Below are 19277 nucleotides of genomic sequence, written 5' to 3'. Positions count from 1 at the left end.
CAGGGACCGGAGACAAAGGCCAGCTAAATTCTTTATTATACAGGGTACAGGGAACTGATATTGGAAATAGAGAAAGGAGCAGGCTTAAATAGAAACAAAATGTGTTTCAGTAAATACTCAGCAGCTAATTCAAAATAGAGGCCTGGAGCTTCAGATAGAGTGTGAGTGTAAAATTGTGAGATATAAAGGGTGGTTGATGATCTGGGTATGGATGAGTTTGTTCAGGAGTTTTGTAAAGGGAAAGGTTTAGAATTGCTTTGGGAATATAAAGGGCAGAGGAAAGAGGAGATCTGAGGCAGTGAACATAGCCAGAGAGCAGAAGTGTCAGGAAAAGAGCAGTGTCAGGGTTTCAAGAAGAGGGGAATGAATACCATGTATCAGCAGCATCAAAGGTCAGAGAGAAGTGAAGGAGGTGCAACTGAAGAGTGACCATTAGGTTAGTAAATGAAGTATTTTTAGTGAATTGGTGAAGACTAAAGTCATGTTGTAGCTTATGAAGAAGAAATAGCATAAACCATTGAAGGTTGGCTGTGAGAGGAAGGAGAGGTGAATAGTAGCTAGAGGATTTGTAGAGTCAAGTGAAGGAATTTTTTTTGTCTCAATTTTATCTGTTTTTTAAACATTTTTTGTGTTTTTGAATTGATACATAACAGATGTACATACTTCTGGGGCTCATGTGATAATTTAATACATTCACATAATTTGTAAAGATCCAATCAGTATAAATGGGATATCCACCACCTTTAACATTTGTCTTCATGCTAAGAACATTCAAATTATTCTCTTCTAGTTATTTTGAAATATACAAGAGACTATTGTAAACTATGGTCACCCTACTGATCTATCAAGCTGTGCTCATTAATCAGCCTCTCTTAATTCTCCCTTGACCCCTACCCTTCCCAGCCTCTGGTAACCACCAGTCTATTCTGTCTTCATGAGATCCTTTTTTAGCTCCCACAAATGAATGAAAACATGTGATATGTGTCTTTTTGTGCTTGGTGTATTTCACTTAACATAACGACCTCCACCTCCATCCATGTTGCTATAAATGACACGATTTTATTCTTTTTATGGCTGAATAGTATTCCGTTTTGTATATATACCACATTTTCTTTTTCCATTCATCCATTGTTGGGCACTTAGGTTGATTTTGTATTTTGGCTGTTGTGAATAGTGCTGTGATAAACACAGGAGTGCAAATAATTCTTCGATATATCGATTTCCTTTTTTTTTTTTTTGTATATATTCCCGGTAGTGGAATTGCTGGATCATATGGTAGATCTGCTTTTAGTTTTTTGAGGAACCTCCACACAGTTTTCCATGGTGGCTCCCACCAACAGTATAGGTTTCCATATCCTGACCATCATCTATTATTAGCTATCTTTTTGATGAAAGCCATTTTAATTGGAGCGAGATGATCTCATTTTGGTTTTAACTTGAATTTCTCTAATGATTAGTGATGTTGAGCATTTTTTCATGTATCTATTGGACATTTGTATGTCTTCTTTTGAGAAATGTCTATTCTGACCTTTTGCCCATTTTAAAATTGGATTATTTGTCTTTTTGCTATTGAGTTGCTTGAGCTGCTTATGTGTTCTGGTTACTAATCCCTTGTCAGATGGATATTTTGCATATATTTTCTCCCATTGTGGGGGTGTCTCTTTGTTGTTTCCTTTGCTGTGCAGAAGCTTTTTAGTTTTATATAATCTATTTATCTGTTTTTGCTTTGGTTGCCTGTGCTTTTGAGGTCTTACACAAAAAAATCTGCCTGGACTGATGTCCTGTAGCATTTCCCCAGTGTTTTCTTCTAGCAGTTTCATAGTTTCAGGTTTTCAACCTATTTTGATTTTATTTTTGTATATGGTCTTTAATCCATTTTGATGTTTGTAAATGGTGAGAGATCAGCATCTAGTTTCATTCTTCTGCATATGGCTATCCAGTTTTTCCAGCAACATTTATTGAAGAGACTGTTCTTTCCTTAAGGGATTTTTGTAATGTGGCAGATTAAAGTATATTTGTATACCGAGGGGAAAGAGCCAGTAGACAAAGAGATACAGGAAAGAGAGAAATTAATTAAAGGAGTAATGTCATGAGGAGGTGAAGTTTATAAATATCGTACAGTAGCTATAAACAGCTGCTAATGTTAGAAATTAACTCCTATAGGAGGTGGCCACATTAATGGCATTACAGGATGGCCCTCTCAGAGAGCATGGAAAAAGGCATCGGAGAAATAAGAACTTTGCTCTGGTTATGCCTATAGCATCAATTGGTCGTTTTCATGGTTTTTAAAATCTCAACCTCATGGAAAGTTGAGGGCTCCCTAACAAAGCAAAAAAATATTTTTGTAAAACTAGTGTTTCAAATTTTAGTGATTCCTGGTTGATCTGTGTTAAAATTCTATAGCTAGAAAAGCATTTGGACAGTTTCTGAATTTGGAGTTTATGAAACTTTGACATACACATAGTTTTCAAAGCTTAAATCCCCAGAAGCTTGTCAAACCAAAGTAGCAATTGGATCAGAATTCCTCTTAAGGAATCACCAGGTATTATGCAAAAAATTTAGTGTGAGCTATGTATTTAAACTCTATTAAAAATTCTGGAAGAAAATAATTATTTAAGAACCCATTAGTTTTTAAGACTAGAGAGTTGGATTCTTTGAATAATTTTTATTCTTCATTGATTTGTTTTTATAGAATACTTTTATGTTTGTTTTCAAAACTAAGAAGTAACTAAAGTTTAGTTTTTATTCTGTATTTACTGGTTCTTTCATCACTATTACTATTTTATATAAGCTAACGCATTAAAATGATACAAATCTTGCTAATTTGATTATGTTTGAATTACCACTGGATTTTTTACTGTTAACCTTATTAACTCATAAATGGGTCTTTATTTTTTACTGAAAGCTGTATATTATAAATGCACTGTGGAAGATAGGTTCTGTCCCTTATAGAGGGTAAAGAATGTGTAATTCTGCCACATGTGATAGAAAATGTCTTATTTTTATTATATGTAAACAGAACAGTTGCTTTTAAGCAGTGCTGAATATTATATGTATATGTCATATGCTAGGTTCAGGAAACTGAGATTATATCTAAATATATGAGAAACTTGTTTGTTGTCTAGGCTTTTTGTTAGGTTATCTCTGACTACCTCTGGCTTGAGACATTTTGTGAAATTTCTTCATTTTTTCTAGCTATAAAATAATACTCTTACTAAATGCATCATGATTTTACTGTGACAATTTTGAGTTTATCTTTTGATGGAAAAATCTCAATGTACATTAATAGCTGATGATAATTTATAAAAAAAATTTTAAATCTGATAAATCATTTAATTCGTCTTTTGAAATTTCAGGGTGTACTGATGGTTGGACCCCCAGGCACTGGTAAAACTATGCTAGCTAAAGCTGTTGCCACTGAATGTGGTACAACATTCTTCAACGTTTCGTCTTCTACGCTGACATCTAAATACAGAGGTGAATCTGAGAAGTTAGTTCGTCTGTTGTTTGAGATGGTGAGTGACGATATATTCAGATTTCAAAGTAGTGTGTGTAGGCCTATGATGCCCCCATAAATCAGTTCTGTCCACCTGGAATCTTTTTTGAAAAGGGCAGTGTAGTTCTATTTTAATAGTTCTTGACACACTGATGAGAATTGGGATGATGGGTTTTGTGGGGTAGTTGGTGTATCTTCAGTGTATCTTTTTCTTTAAGGTAAAGCAAGGCCTTTTGGCATCCTGTCCACTGAGGGTGGAAGAAGAGACTTTGGTCGTATGTGTGGGTTGACTGGTATTTCTGGATCTCTAGGGAGCTGATGGAACAGAAGAATATTTTAATATGTATTTTAAAAATCAGAGTCTGACCCGTCATTAAAGTTTATTCCTTTTTCATATGGGATTTGCAGTAACTTAAGAATGTATATTTGAGGATTGAGGTTGATTTATTTTTGAAAAATTTTTCCATTATGGAAATTTCCAGATATGAAAGTAGAAAGCATAGTACAACGAACCCCTATGTGTCTATCACCCAGCTTCACCAGCCATATAACCTTTATTTTTAGAAATTTCTTTTTTCTCATGGGAATGATTGATTTAGCCTTTGCCATAACCAGATGATGGCATTAAAACAGTGAGAAGTTTCTGCTCTCTTTTGCCATTGTTTTAAAAGATTTTTTAAAATACTCCAATTGTTTTATGAGATTATTGAATGATTTCTTTAAAATATTTTCATAAAGGCTAGATTTTATGCCCCTACCACGATCTTCATTGATGAGATAGATTCTATCTGCAGTCGAAGAGGAACCTCTGATGAACATGAGGCAAGTCGCAGGGTCAAGTCTGAACTGCTCATTCAGATGGATGGTAATTGATATTTAATTATTGTTTCAAAACTCTCATTTTTAAATATTTTGTGTAAACTCATAATCAATGGATGGATTAGAAGGCAGCCTGAGTTTAATTATTTGTTCATTCACCCATTTGTTCATTTGTTCATGCACTCAGAAAGCATTTCTTGCATACTTGTTAGAGATCATGCACCATTTCAGATTCTGAGGTTACAAAGAAAAAGGCTACTATGGCCTTCAAGGAGCTTACTGTTTGGAGCAAAGTTTCTGGAGGCATGATCTAGAGTCCTAGAGATCCTTGAGACCCTTTAAAGAATCTGCAAGGTCAAAACTATTTTCATAGGAATATCAAGTCATTGTTTGCCTTTTCTTTTTCACTCTCATTCTCTCACAAGTGTACAGTAGAGTTTTCGAGAGGCTGTAAGACGTAGGGTATCATAAAAAGAAAGCAGAAGCAGATATGAGAATCCAGCTTTTCTCTAGATATTAAAGAAATTTGCAAAAATGTTAAAAAAAAAAAGCCCCTCTTCTTTTTTTTAATATTTTGGAAAACATACTTTTCATAAACATATGTAAATAAGTAATGAATTTATCATTATTTTTAAGTGAATTAATATTTTTAAATTTCAGTTTTAGGTTTTTTCCATACAGTTTACCCATGCACCATCTATTTTAAGTTTTAAAGATATTGATAGATACACTCCACACACAAAAAAGCTCTTTGGGGTTCTCAATAATTTTTTTTGTTTAAGGTTCAGAGTCTTGCTGTGTTGTCCAGGCTGGAGTACAGTGGTGTGAACACAGCTCACTGCAGCCTTGACCTCCTGGGCTCAAGCAATCCTCCTGCCTCAGCCTCCTAAGTAGCTGGGACCACAGGCACATGCCACCACATCTGGCTAAGTTTTATTTTTTGTAAAGACAGGGTCTCTCCATGTTTCCCAGGCTGTAGTTGAACTCTTGAGCTGAGATGATCCTCTGGACTCAGCGTCTCAAAGTGCTAGGATTATAGACATGAGCCACTGCACCCAGCCTCAGTAATTTTTAAGAGTATAAAAGGGTCGTGAGATCAAAAAGTTTGAGAACCACTGATCTGGATGGGAAGCAGGCAACTGATCAGATGAGTATAATACATTATGGTACATTCTGGGGTAGAAGTAAAGTCTGGGTGCAGTGGAAAACACAGGGGACCAGGGGAGTCATGGAAAGAGATAGCCAAGTTGGACTTTGAAGCATTGATAGGAGTTATCAGGACAGAGAAAAAGGGCCCTGAGGAGCCATAGAAGGAAAAGGGTTATGGGCTCAGAGCTGCTGTTTAGAGATAAGTTAGCTGTGTTGTAGACAAGAGGCCGTTCAAGCAAAACATTAGAACAGATAAAATACGTTAAAAAATATCCAGGGTGAGGGACCGAGTGCCTCATGCCTGTAGTCCCAGCACTTTGGGAGGCTGAGGTAGGAGGATCACTTGAGGCCAGGAGTTCAAAACCAGCCTGGTTAACATAGCAAGACTTTAACATAGCAAAAACTTTAAAAAGTAGCTGGATGTGGTGGCATGTGCCTGTAGTCCCAGCTACTCAGGAGGCTGAGGTGGGAGGATAGCTTGAGCGCAGGAGTTTGAGGCCACAGCGAGCTGTAATTGTGCCATGGCACTCCAGCCTGGGCAACAGGGCAAGAACCTGTCTCATAACAACAACAACAAAACACCAACAATATCCAAGTTGTGTTGTTTCAAAACAGTCACGGTTATTCATCAACTGTGGATACTTACTGAATACTTACAATGTACTATGAGACCCTTCCCTCAGTGAGTTTACCATGTTAACTTTTGCTGAAGTATGAGAGAAAGGAATGAGTATGTTTTATTTTTGAAGTGGGGTATAGGAGAAAACATTAGGTGTTTAAAATTGGAAAAGGAAATCACCGAATACAAATTTAGTCAGCTGAATTTCATTGAGGGATATTTGTGACTATTGTTGATTATTAGTTGGACAGCTTGATTCTTTGTCATAATGACTGAAGTAGGAGTTTCATAATAAGAAAATATTATATGTTTCAGTGAGCTGAGATCATGCCAGAGCACTCCAGCCTGAACAACAGAACCAGACCTTGTTTTTTTAAAAAATACTGTATTGAACTAGGTTGCTTTAAGTCCACTAGCACTTTATTATGCTAGACTAGAAAGTCTTATCAATAAAGTTTATGGGGTTTTTTAATCTTTTATTTCTCACTACATATTTTCTAAAGTTTCTGTTGTGTGACCTGAAATTTTTTATTCTAAAATTTTAATTCTGAAAAGGAGACACTGTGTATGTACATGTAGTTGGTTTGGTTATTTTTATCTGTGATTACTGGGTTCATTCTTAAATGTCTTATTTATTTTTTACAGGTCACTTAAAAGTTTAAAGGACAACATCATGGAAATATAACCTGTCTTTCAAAATTATAACTGCATGCTAGAATATTAAGTAAATGTGAACCCTCTGTTTTCACTTCTTGAGAAAATAGATTAAAAACTAAAATAAAATTTTTGCAGAACTTTATGATTTAAAAGAAATAAGAGGAATAAAACAGAGCCTAATCTCCCATACCTTTTCTTTTAGGAGGAAATATACATTCATTTTCTTACAGAAAAATGGATGTTTTTATTGGATTAAAATCCTGCACTAGGTTGCACAAGAAAAAAAAAAAGAAAGAAAAAAAAATCCCACACTAGGTTATGTGAATTCTTCTACTTCTTTGTTTTGTAGTTATCTGTTAGTGTGTCTGGTTTTGCCACCACACAGAAGTCAGGACTGCACTGTCTTTATCGTTGATTCTGCCACTTTGGCTAAAAGAAATGTTAATTGAATGAAAGAAAAAAGAGTTGTAAGAAAAACACCATCTTTTCCTCCCTTACTGTGTATAGGAGTTGGAGGAGCTTTAGAAAATGATGATCCTTCCAAAATGGTTATGGTATTGGCTGCTACTAATTTCCCGTGGGACATTGATGAAGCTTTGCGAAGAAGGTTAGAAAAAAGGATATATATACCTCTCCCAACAGGTATGATGTCTTCTCTATTTTGAGCTTTCTGTTACTTTCTGTTACCTTTCCCATGTATCTAAATCTTTATTCCATTGCCATTCTGCTTAAAGAAGTTTATAGCATCACAAAATTAATTTGTAGTAGATGTGAACACAGGCCACAGTACTCTATTGAAATTTCTTATGTTTCAGAGAAATTCTTAAATTTAGAACAATATTCATCTTAATAAATATGGTAGCACTTTTAAGTTTTCACTTTTCAACTTGAAGTTTTTTTGGATCTTTTTCAGAATATGCTGTTTTGGAGAGAGAGAGTGTGTGTGTGTGTGTGTACACATATTTATTTATTTATTTTGTGACACAGTCTTATTCTGTTGCCCAGGCTGGAGTGCAGAGGCATGATCTCAGGTCACTGCAACCTCCACCTCCTAAATTCAAGTGATTCTTGTGCCTTAGCCTTCCAAATAGCTGGGATTACAGGTGTGCACCACCACACCCAGCTAATTTTGGTGTTTTTAGTAGAGACATGATTTTGCCATGTTGTCTAGGCTGGTCTTGAACTCCTGGCTTCAAGTGATTTCCCGCCTCGGCCTCATAAAATGCTGGGATTACCGGTGTGAACCACCATGCCCAGCCTGGAAAATATAGTTTCATCCTGTTAATAAATGCTGAAATATCTGTGAATGAATGTTTTCTTTTTATTTTGAGGTAAAATTTACATACAATGAAATGTACTTAAGTATATAATTTGATGAGTACAAATCTCTACACCTGTTTAATCAATACCCTAATCAAGATGTAGGGCATTTCTATCATCCTGTAAAGTTCTGTGCCCCTACCAGCTAATCCTCCAATAGGCATTCACTGTACGTGATTTTTATCACCATAGATTAGTTCTTTCTCTTGTTAAACTTCATATAAATGGAATCGTGACTGCATGTACTCACTGTGTCTGGCTACTTTCACTTGAGGTTCATCCATGTGATAACATGTATCAGCAGCTTATTCCTGGTATGATTATACCACAATTTGTTTATTCTCCTTTTGATTGGTATTTAAGTTATTCCTAGTTTTTTGGCTATTATGAATAAAGCTGTAAACTTTCTGGTACATATCTTTTTTATGGATGAATGTTTTCAATTCTTTTGGATAATATAAGAAAAGAAAAGATGGGTCATAGGGTAGGCATATGTTTAGCTTTTATAGGAAATACCCAAACTGTTTTTCAGAATGGTCGTACCATTTTGTATTCCATCATCAATAAATGAGAATTCAAATACTTCCATATCCTTGCCAACATGTGGTGGTGTCAGTATTTTAATTTCAGTCATTCTAGTAAGTATGAAATGCTGTCTCATGATTTTAATTGGTATTTCTCTGATGACTTACGTTGAGTACCTTTTTATGTGCTTTTTATGGTCATGGTATACTTTTTGTATAGTGTCATTTCTTTTTCCCAGTTTTTAATTGGATTATTTGTTGTTTTATTAATGCTTTTTATGTTATTAGATCTGTGCATTGTGCATATTTTCTTCCAGTTTATAGTTTGCCTTTTGATTTTCTTTATGGTATCTCTTAATAAGCAGACATTTTAAATTTTGATGAAGTCCTGTTGACAATTTTTTTTAATGAATAGTACTTTTTGTGTCTTAAGAAATCTTGTCTATCCCAAAGCTGCAAAGTTTTTCTCCTGTTTTCTTTTGGAAACTGTATTTATATCTGTGATTCCTCTTGAATGAATTTATGTGTGTGTGTGTGTGTGTGTGTGTGTGTGTGTAGATGAGTCATTTTTTTCATATGTATATGCAGTTGTTGTATCATCACTTACTGAAAGGAGTTTTCTTTTTTCATTGAATTACTTCAGCACCTTCATTGAAAATTATTTTGTTGTGTATGTGTGGGTCTATTTCTGAATACTATTCTGTTCCATTGTATTTTAAATACACACACATATGGTTATCTAAGTTATTTGTTTTTTTCTTGAGCAAGCTTTGGTAACTTGTGCCTTTCAAATAATTTGTCTATTTTTTTTATAAGTTGTCAGATTTGTTTGGATTTGACCTAATGTGAATGTGGAAGCTGATTAAATAGTTATGGGAGATTGTGGAAGCTGATTATATAGTTCATGTCTGGTTCTGGAACTTGAAGTCAGTAAGGAGGGCACTTAGGAAGAGATGATGAATGTGAAGTGGTAGAAGTAAGGACAAACTCTACCTGTGGTGGTGGAATCCATGAGGATACATTGGAATCTATGTTGAACTCTTTTTTCCACTGAGACTCCTAACCTTGATGAATGGACTTTCCTACAGAAGAAGCTAGCTAAATGTATACCTGGCTCAAAAGTCAAAAAAGCTGAAGGAAGAAATGTGGCAGAAACTACCAAGAGCTGAAGGTGGAAGTGCTGCCCCACACTAATAAGGAGAACCAAGAAATAAGTGACAGTATGTGCCAGCTTTCTGAGATGATTAATTTTTGCCTTTCACATCTCAAACATGACTCATGTGGTCCACACTAACCCAGAGCTATGCAATAAAGAGAATTCTGGGAAATGAAATTCCAGCTTCACTTAAGTTGGCATAATACAAATCTACACACCTTATTTTCCTTTTATTGGCCATAGGATCTGTAGTGATGGCTCATTTTTCATTCCTAATATTAGTAATTTATCTCTATTTTTCATCATTTTTGGTTGAAATTTATCAATATTGTTAATCTTTTCAAATAACCAAATTTTTGCTTTGTTAATTTTCTATTTTCTATTTCAATGATTTCTTCTCTGTTAAAAAAATTTTTTTTTTGCTTTACACTTTGAGTATAATTTTTTCTATCTGAAGTTAGAAACTAAGGTTATTGGTTTTAGGAACCACCCTTCCCCACTTTTTTTTTTTTTAAGAGACAGAGTCTTGCTCTGTTACCCAGGCTGGAGTTCAGTGGCATGATCTTAGCTCACTGCAGCCTCAAACTTTTGGGATCAACAGATCCTCCCACCTCAGCCTCTTGAGTAGGGACTACAAACACATGTCACTGTGCCTGGCTAATTTTTTTATCTTTAGTTTTTGTAGAGACAGAGGCTTGCCGTGTTTCCCAGGCTGGTCTCAAACTCCTGGCCTCAAGCAATCCTCCCAGTAGCACTGGGATTACAGATGTGAGCTACTGCACCTGGCCTTTTTTTCTTTTTTAAATTTGCACATTTTAAAGCTATAAATTTCTCATTAAGTACTGCTTTGCTTTTATCTCACAAATTTTGCTATATCATATTTTTTCTACTATTAAGTTAGAACTGTTTTCTAATTTTCCTTTTTTATCCCCTTTCTTTGGTCTTTTAGTTATTTAGCATTTAAATTGGTTTGGGAGCCAAATAATTGGGGTGTTTTCTAGATATCTTATTGTTGATTTTTAATTTAATTCATTGCAGTTAGGAACATACTCTGTAAGATGTCAATTTTTGAACTTCTTGAGATTTGTGATTCAGCATATAGTCTGTCTTGGTGAATGCTCCAGTTGCAATTGAATAGAATGTTTATTCTGAGCTTGTTATAACATTCTATAAATGTCAGCTAGATGAAGTTGGTGTGTTAGTATTATTCAAATAATAAGATCCTTGCTGATTTTTAGTCTAGTTTTTCTGTCAGTTACTGAGAGTGGCTTATGGAAATCTTCCTCTATGACTGGGAACTTGTTCATTTCTCCCTTTCGTTTTTTCAGTTTCTGCTTTATGTTTTGCTTCATGTGTTTTGATGTTCTGTTGTTAAGTAAATAAATTATCATTGTTACATCTTCTCGGTCCTATTACCATTATGCAATGCCTCTGTATCTCTGAGAATACACTTTGACTTGGTATCTGCTTTGACTGCTATTAATTTAGCCTTACCATCTTTCTTTTCCTATTGTTGTTGTGCTATATCTGCTTTTTATCTTTAATTTTTACCCTACCCTGTCTTTATATTTATGGTGCAGTTTTTTTTTTTTTTTGAGATGGATTCTCGCTCTGTCGCCCTGGCTGGAGGGCAGTGGCAGGATCTGGGCTCACTGCAAGCTCCGCCTCCCGGGTTCACACCATTCTCCTGCCTCAGCCTCCCGAGTAGCTGGGACCACAGGTGCCTGCCACCATTCCCGGCTAATTTTTTGTATTTTTAGTAGTAGAGACGGAGTTTCACCGTGTTAGCCAGGATGGTCTCGATCTCCTGACCTTGTGATCCGCCCGCCTTGGCCTCCCAAAGTGCTGGGATTACAGGTGTGTACAGTGCAGTTTTTATAGACAGCATATAGTTGAGCCTTGCTATTTGTCCAGTCTGTATCTCTTTTTTGTTTGTTTGTTTAAGTCGGAGCCTCACTCTGTTGCCCAGGCGGGAGTGCAGTGGCGCGATCTGGGCTTACTGCAACCTCTGCCTCCCAGGTTCAAGCGATTCTGCTGCCTCAGCCTCCTGAGTAGCTGGGACTACAGGCATGTGCCACTATGCCTGGCTAATTTTTTTATATTATTAGTAGAGACGGGGTTTCGCCATGTTGTCCAGGCTGGTCTTGAACTCCTGAGCTCAGGTGATTCGCCCACCTTGGCCTCCCAAAGTGCTGAGATTACGGGCGTGAGCCACTGCACCTGGCTGTCTCTGCTTTTTAATAGGAGTATTTAGTCCATTTAAATTTAATGTAATTGGTGATATGACTGTGTTTAAGTCTGCCATCTCGCTATTTGTACTGTTTGTTTCTCTGTACCCCCCTTGCTAATTTCTTTTGGGCTAATTGACTGTTTTTACTATTCATTTTAATGCCATTATTGGATTTTTAGCTATACCTGACTATATTTATTTTAGCAGTTGCTCTAGCAATTACAGTATGCATCGTGCCAGCCATGTGAGAGCTACCCTTGGATGACTATAGTTCTGGTCCATGTATTAACTGTGACTTCCTGCGAGACCTTGTATTAGTCAGGGTCCTGCAGAGAAACAGAACCAACAGGTTGTGTATATATAAAGAGGTTTATTTTAGGCAGTTGGCTCACACGATTATGGGGGCTGGTAAGTCCAAAATCTGTACCCTGAGCTGGCAGTTTAGAGACCCAGGAAGAGCTGATACTGCAGTTCAGGTCCAAAGGCTATCAGGCTGGAGACCCAGGGAGAGCCAGTGTGCAGTTGAAATCTGAAGGCCATTTGCTGAATTTCTTCTTCCCAGTGTGGGCGGTGGGGGCAGTGTCACGGTTCAGTGTTGTGTTTTATTCAGACCTTCCATTGGTTAGATGAGGCCCACCCACATTAGGAAGGGCAATCTGCTTTACTCAAAGTCCACTAATTTAAATGTTAATCTCATTGAAAAACATGTTCACAGACACATTCAGAATAATTTTTCTTTTTCTTTTTTCTTTCTGAGATGGAGTTTCACTCTTGTTGCCCGGGCTGGAGGGCAATGGCGCAATCTTACCTCACTGCAACCTCTGCCTCCTGGGTTCAAGGGATTCTCCTGCCTCAGGCTCCCAAGTAGCTGGGATTACAGGTGTGTGCCACCGCACCTGGCTAATTTTATACTTTTAATAGAGACAGGGTTTCATCATGTTGGTCAGGCTGGTCTTGAACTGCTGACCTCAAGTGATCCACCAGCCTCCACCTCTCAAAGTGCTGGGATTACAAACATGAGCCACTGTGCCAGTCCCAGAATAATTTTTTATCCACTGTTTGGGCACCATTGCCCAGCCAAGTTGACATATAAAATTAACCATCACAGACCCCAAGCTAGAACTTTCTAGCTACGCCACTCTTAAATTCTTGGCACACAGAAACTTTGAGGATAATAAATAGTTATGTAAAGTCTGTAAGTTTTAGTAAAATTTTTTATTCAGAAATGGATAATCTACCACTTTATAGTTTTTGTCAGCTAATTTTAGCAATTGAATCATTTGTTTTTGTTAGCTACTTTTTAATTGTCTTCAGTGTGGGCCATATTTTTCTGCTTCTTCACATATCCAATAATTTTACTGTATGTGCTACATTGTAGGGATTACAGATTATGTATTTTCCTTTAAATAGTGTTCTGGCAGGCATTCAGATTACTGGCAGAACTAAGAAAAATCAGCATTCAGTTCTTCACTGCCTGTTGGCCAATACATGCAAACAGTTTTCTTTATATTCTGTCTCATTTTATAGTTGTTTACCATAGGGGGCAAGTTTGGTAACAGTTATTTCATCATGGCTAGAAGTGGAAACCTCACCTACAAATTTTGAAACTTAATTTTTGTAACATATTCCTTGATCACTTTTTTGACTAGACCCCAAGGCTTGTATAACATAATTACTTGATAGATTTTTTAGCTCACAGATTCCATCTTATATTATCTTTTCTGGCTGTTACTCTGTATTCTAATAATTTAATAATGTCATTACTTAAAAAGAAAACTTTTCTTTTTCTTAAAATAGTGCTTTATTTCGCTGGGTGTTGTTGCTCACGCCTGTAATCCCAGCACTCTGGGAGGCCAATGTGGGCAGATCACCTGAGGTCAGGAGTTTGAGACCAGCCTGACCGATATGAGAAACCCTGTCTCTATTAAACATACAAAAGTTAGCCAGACGTGGTAGCAGGTGCCTGTAATTCCAGCTACTCAGGCGGCTGAGGCAGGAGAATCAACTTGAACCCACGAGGTGGAGGTTGCAGTCAGCCGAGATCACACCACAGCACTCCAGCCTGGGTGACAGAGTGAGACTCCATCTCAAAAAAAAACAAAAAACAAAAAAAGAATTTACTGATTGAGCTCATAAAATAATACGCTTATTTAAAGCAACAACAGAAGCAATTAGATTTAGAACCTATACGCCATGCTGGAATATTGCAACTCTGAGAATTAACTCCTTAATACCTGGCTCATACACAAGTTGAAATTCGAGCGGTTTTTTCCTTATTTGTGATTTTAAAAGTTTCTTCCCATTCTTTTTCTCTTCATCCATGTTTTTGTTTGTTTGTTTTTTTGAGATGGAGTCTCGCTCTGTTGCCCAGGTTGGGGTGCAGTGGCGTGGTTTCGGCTCACTGCAATCTCCACCTCCCGCATTCAAGCAATTCTCCTGCCTCAGCCTCCCAAGTAGCCAGGATTACAGGCACATGACCCCACGCCCAGCTAACTTTGGTATTTTTAGTAGAGACGGGGTTTCACCATGTTGGCCGGGCTGGTCTCCATCTCCTGACCTCAAGTGATCCACCTGCATCCACCTCCCAAAGTGTTGGTATTACAAGCATAAGCCACTGTGCCCAGCCCATGTTTTGTTTTCTAAACAAAATATGTGTATGATATCTAATATACTTGAAAGTTTAATTTTACTACCATATTACAGTGATTATAAATAAAAATTGATACCAGTGGAGGGAATAAAATTTTTGCTGCTCGAACTGTCAGTCACATTATTCAAACTTTTGTTTTTTGAACTTTAATTCTTCACTATAATAAAGGGAGAAAAACATAAGTAGAAAATAATTGATGACAGCAAGTTTCTGAACTGCTAAGGAAAGCTTAGGTATTAGGGGAAAGACATACTTTATATTGGTATAAATGTAGGAACTCCATTTCCTTTGGAATTATAGAAGAAGAAAATAAACACGGCTAAGAGGCTTCCTTCTAAACTTGTTTTTCTTTACGAAAAGTTTGTAACAGTTAATTACTTTGGGGTGCTTCTCTTTGTTTATTGTGGATCTGAAGGTGTGTACCTTATGATCATGAAACCTGGGAAATGCTTTTTCCCCAAGGGGCTCCCAAACCAATAATTATAATTAGAACTCCATTCTTTTTCTTTTATCTATATTAATTCATCAACAAGTGTTCATTTAGCTCTTTGCTATATGAAAGACATTTGTTAGGAACTGTGGGAATATAAATAATGTTCATTCCTTGTTGTTAAAGAACTGCTTTGGAAGCCAGACATATACTTACCCTAACTGCGGTAAAACAGTGGAATGCATGAGCCAAGAGCTCTGCACAGTATTTTTGGAACGGACAGGGAGGAATCCCAAATTCTGACTGGTGTACTTAAGGGAGACTTCATGGAGGAAGTTGCATTTTAACTGAATTTTCATAGAGAAAAGTAGAATCGAAGCCATGGGTGCTTGAAAATGAATAGATAGATAGGTTTTGGGGCTGGAGCCACCAGATAGGATAAAAAGGCCTGGAAGAGATTGAACAATAAATAAAATTTAAGATGAGAGATCTGAAAAGAATGATTTTGGAAATCCAGGGTAAAATTAATGGAAATAAAAGTAAAATGTATTAAAATTTAAAAAAATTGGACATTTTATGAACAAAACCAACTGTGAATAAGAATTTTTATTTGAAAAAGGCAAAGATTATAAGAAACAGGATAGATGAAATCAGAAAGCCATCTAATGTAATTAGATGTAATGCCTCTTTATATAATTTCCATAAAGAAATACCCATATTTCTTTAAGAATTAGAAATTGGTGGTAAGAAAAGCCAATATATCACTTACTCTTGCAGTTTAACAAACCACTCCAAAATTTAATGAGACAAAATAATCGTATTATTCTCACATCGGATGGGGCACAGTGGAGATGGTTTGTGTCTGTTCCATGATGCCTTGGGTCGTGGTTGGGGGTGACTCCACAGCTGGGGCCTGGGATCCTGTGGAATGTCTTCATTCACAAGCCTAGATCTCTGCTGGGCCATGTTACCTGTGGCCTTGGGATATTTGGATCTCATAGATGGTAGCTTAGTGCTCCAAATGTGATTGTTCCACTGGATAAGGTGGAAATGGCATCGAATTTTATGAATTACCCTTGGAGGCTATGTAATGTCCCTTCTGCTCATACTTCTGACATTCTCAGGCCCACACCAATTCAAGGGGAGGGGAATTAGACTGCCTCTGGTTTGGGGAGTGGTAGGGTCACATTGTAGAAATGGGTGTGGGATGAGAGAGAACTGTTACTGCTGTCTTGGTAAATACAATTTGCTGTAGTCAACAGAAGGCAAAATAATAGGCACAAGTGAGTTCTAATGTTCTTACCTTAAGGCTCTTTTCATTTTAAGCATCTAAATTATGGCAGCAACTACCTGTTGAGCCCAATGTACTCCTTTCTCAACCTCTCTTCATTTAGTTCTGTTTTGCTTTTAGGCTGACCTCCTAAACACCAAGGCGTTATAGTCCTTTCAACTCGGGGTGACTCTGACTTCCTATTACATCAGGGTCAGGATATATATATATATATATATATATATTCCTTTTACTGCAAGTTCACATCTTATGTATCCTATCTGTGTCTATTTGCATCTATCAGTATTTTATTGTATTTTTCTACTTACCTTTTTCCCCCATTCTGCTGCACGCATGCTTCTTCCTACTTCTGTGTTGTTATCTGTGGTACTCCCATTTCCCAGGTTCTCTCTTCCCTTCTCTTTAAATTTTACTGATTTTTCAAAGCCGACGTTACAGCATGTGGACATCACGCAGTCTTCTCGCCCTGGCCTGTCTCGTGTCCCCAGGTGTTTCATCTGGGTTGGTGATTTCCCAGATGTCCCTCAGGAAAAGGACACTTCTGTCTCCCCAGAGTCCTGTTTGTTGACTGACTGGTGGTGGGGGCTGTGAACATTTATTGAGTACTTACCATGGGCCAGGCTTTGCATGCATCAACTCACCTAACCGTCATGACAGCTTTATAAGGTAGATTCTGTTCTTATTTTACTTAGGAAACTTGAGGACCCAGAGGCTAAGTGAGAGCAGGCATGTGAGTCCAGAGCCCAGATAGGCAGGCCCAGAATGTGGTTGTTGTCTCCTGCACTGGACTGCCTGGTATATTCAAGAGGAGTTGTATAAGGAGTGTATGATTCCTCTAACAACATTTATTTAAATTTAGAATGTGTGTTAATTTTGTGATACAGGATTGGCAGTTTGTTACACTATGATTAACAACACATTAATCCCTTGTTAAATCTTTTCACAAGCTTATTGAATATCAATTCAGTTTTTTTTTGAGACGGAGTCTTGCTCTGTTGCCCAGGCTGGAGTGCAGTGGCGCGATCTCAGCTCACTGCAAGCTCCGCCCCCTGAGTTCACGCCGTTCTCCTGCCTCCCCCTCCCGAGTAGCTGGGACTACAGTTGTCCGCCACCACGCCTGGCTAATTTTTTTTGTATTTTTAGTAGAGACAGGGTTTCACCGTGTTAGCCGGGATGGTCTCGATCTCCTGACCTCATGATCCTCCCGCCTCGGCCTCCCAAAGTGCTGGGATTACAGGCGTGAGCCGCCGCGCCTGGCCATCAACTCAGTTTTATGGAGCTGGTAAATCTTAAGAATATTCTAAAAAATTACTGACATAACCAGTTTTAAGTTACTTGTTCCCCACCCCCCTGCCACCAATCATAGTTACTAGGGAAACAGAATATGCTTTCTGCTAAGCTTCAGTACCACTAGGTCCTCACTTACGAACAGGTTTATGTATGTTCATTTTAAGTTGGCTGTCTGGAACTTTGTTTCAGTGGGAGAATATATTAAACTTTGTGTTAAGGATCTTAGGCCAGGCACAGTGAAACGTTTGATTTACACATACAGTGGTATTCTAATATTGGGTCTGTAAGAATGAAAAGGGGTATTTGTTCATTGTCATTCACTGGCTCTATGTGGAACATTGTGTAATGATGCTCTTATGTTAACATCAGTTCTTACCTGGACATCAGGCGCACATCAGCCTTCTGTATCGGTAGGCACAGGAGCTTCCTCCCCTCACCCCTTTCTCTCCCTACCCCTCCTGCCACCAGCCTGACTGGAGGACTTCTTTGGCTCTAAACCACATGTTGAGCAGGTGTACTCCCTGCGAGCCTGTTGGCTGGGATCAAGGATGGGGGCTCCTGGGATTAGGGAACTGTGGAGGTAGAGGTTTTCCAGTCCTGCCCTTTCTGTTTTCTGGTAATCCCAAATCACACCTGCTTGCTGCTTTTGGCACTGCTCTGCTTGGTCTCACTGTGTGTTTGTGGTGTGTGAAACATAACTCAATACAGAAACAGTTCCTAAAATGTTTAGTTTATCCAGTAGCTGGTGAAGCAGACAGCCCTGGTACCCGCTCCAGGAGAAGTGGAGCCTACCTGGAACTCAGCAGCTCCCAGCGTGTTCCCTCCCAGCATGGTTCCTTCCTGCCCTCTGCTGGGGGTCACCACCTTTCCCTTACAGTGATTTGCTTTTATGGAGATAATGTATTGCTTTTCCATATAATTTCATCACCTAACAATGTATCCCCAAGCAAAGTTTTACCTCCTTTTAAACTTTACATAAATGAAATCATACTGATTGTGTTCATTTGTATCTTGCCTCTTTTGCTCAATGTATTTTAAGATTTATCCATGTTACCACATATAGATGCCACCTCACATTCATTTTTGTTACTGTGTGGTATTCTGTCATATTCGTTTGCTAGGGCTACCATAACAAATATCAAAGATTGGGTGGCTTAAACAACAGAAGTTAATTTTCTTTTTTTTTAAATTTTATTATTATTATATTTTAAGTTTTAGGGTACATGTGCACAATGGGCAGGTTAGTTACATATGTATACATGTGCCATGCTGGTGTGCTGCACCCATTAACTCGTCATTTAGCATTAGGTATATCTTCTAATGCTATCCCTCCCCACTCCCCCCACCCCACAACAGTCCCCAGAGTGTGATGTTCCTCTTCCTGTGTCCATGTGTTCTCATTGTTCAATTCCCACCTATGAGTGAGAACATGCGGTGTTTGGTTTTTTGTTCTTGTGATAGTTTACTGAGAATGATGATTTCCAGTTTCATCCATGTCCCTACAAAGGACATGAACTCATCATTTTTTATGGCTGCATAGTATTCCATGGTGTGTATGTGCCACATTTTCTTTATCCACTCTATCATTGTTGGACATTTGGGTTGGTTTCAAGTCTTTGCTATTGTGAATAATGCCGCAATAAACA

At 37.7% G+C, this 19277-nt stretch overlaps 1 protein-coding gene across 9 annotated transcripts in view; it reads left to right on the top strand.

Moving 5' to 3' along the window:
* Nucleotides 1-19277, top strand: part of KATNAL1 (katanin catalytic subunit A1 like 1) — a 102576-nt gene that overhangs the window by 70476 nt on the left and 12823 nt on the right. For all 9 annotated transcript variants that reach the window (XM_024348495.3, XM_024348496.3, XM_024348497.3 and 6 more), the window contains 3 exons: nt 3357-3515; nt 4235-4361; nt 7248-7382. In XM_024348495.3, coding sequence (XP_024204263.1) covers nt 3357-3515; nt 4235-4361; nt 7248-7382 — 421 coding nt within the window. The remainder of the gene's footprint in view (nt 1-3356; nt 3516-4234; nt 4362-7247; nt 7383-19277) is intronic.

Source organism: Pan troglodytes, chromosome 14 (assembly GCF_028858775.2).
Source record: "Pan troglodytes isolate AG18354 chromosome 14, NHGRI_mPanTro3-v2.0_pri, whole genome shotgun sequence".
NCBI classification, from domain to species: domain Eukaryota; kingdom Metazoa; phylum Chordata; class Mammalia; order Primates; family Hominidae; genus Pan; species Pan troglodytes.
Note: the sequence above shows the minus strand (reverse complement) of the source record. Positions and strands in the feature narration are given on the sequence as shown.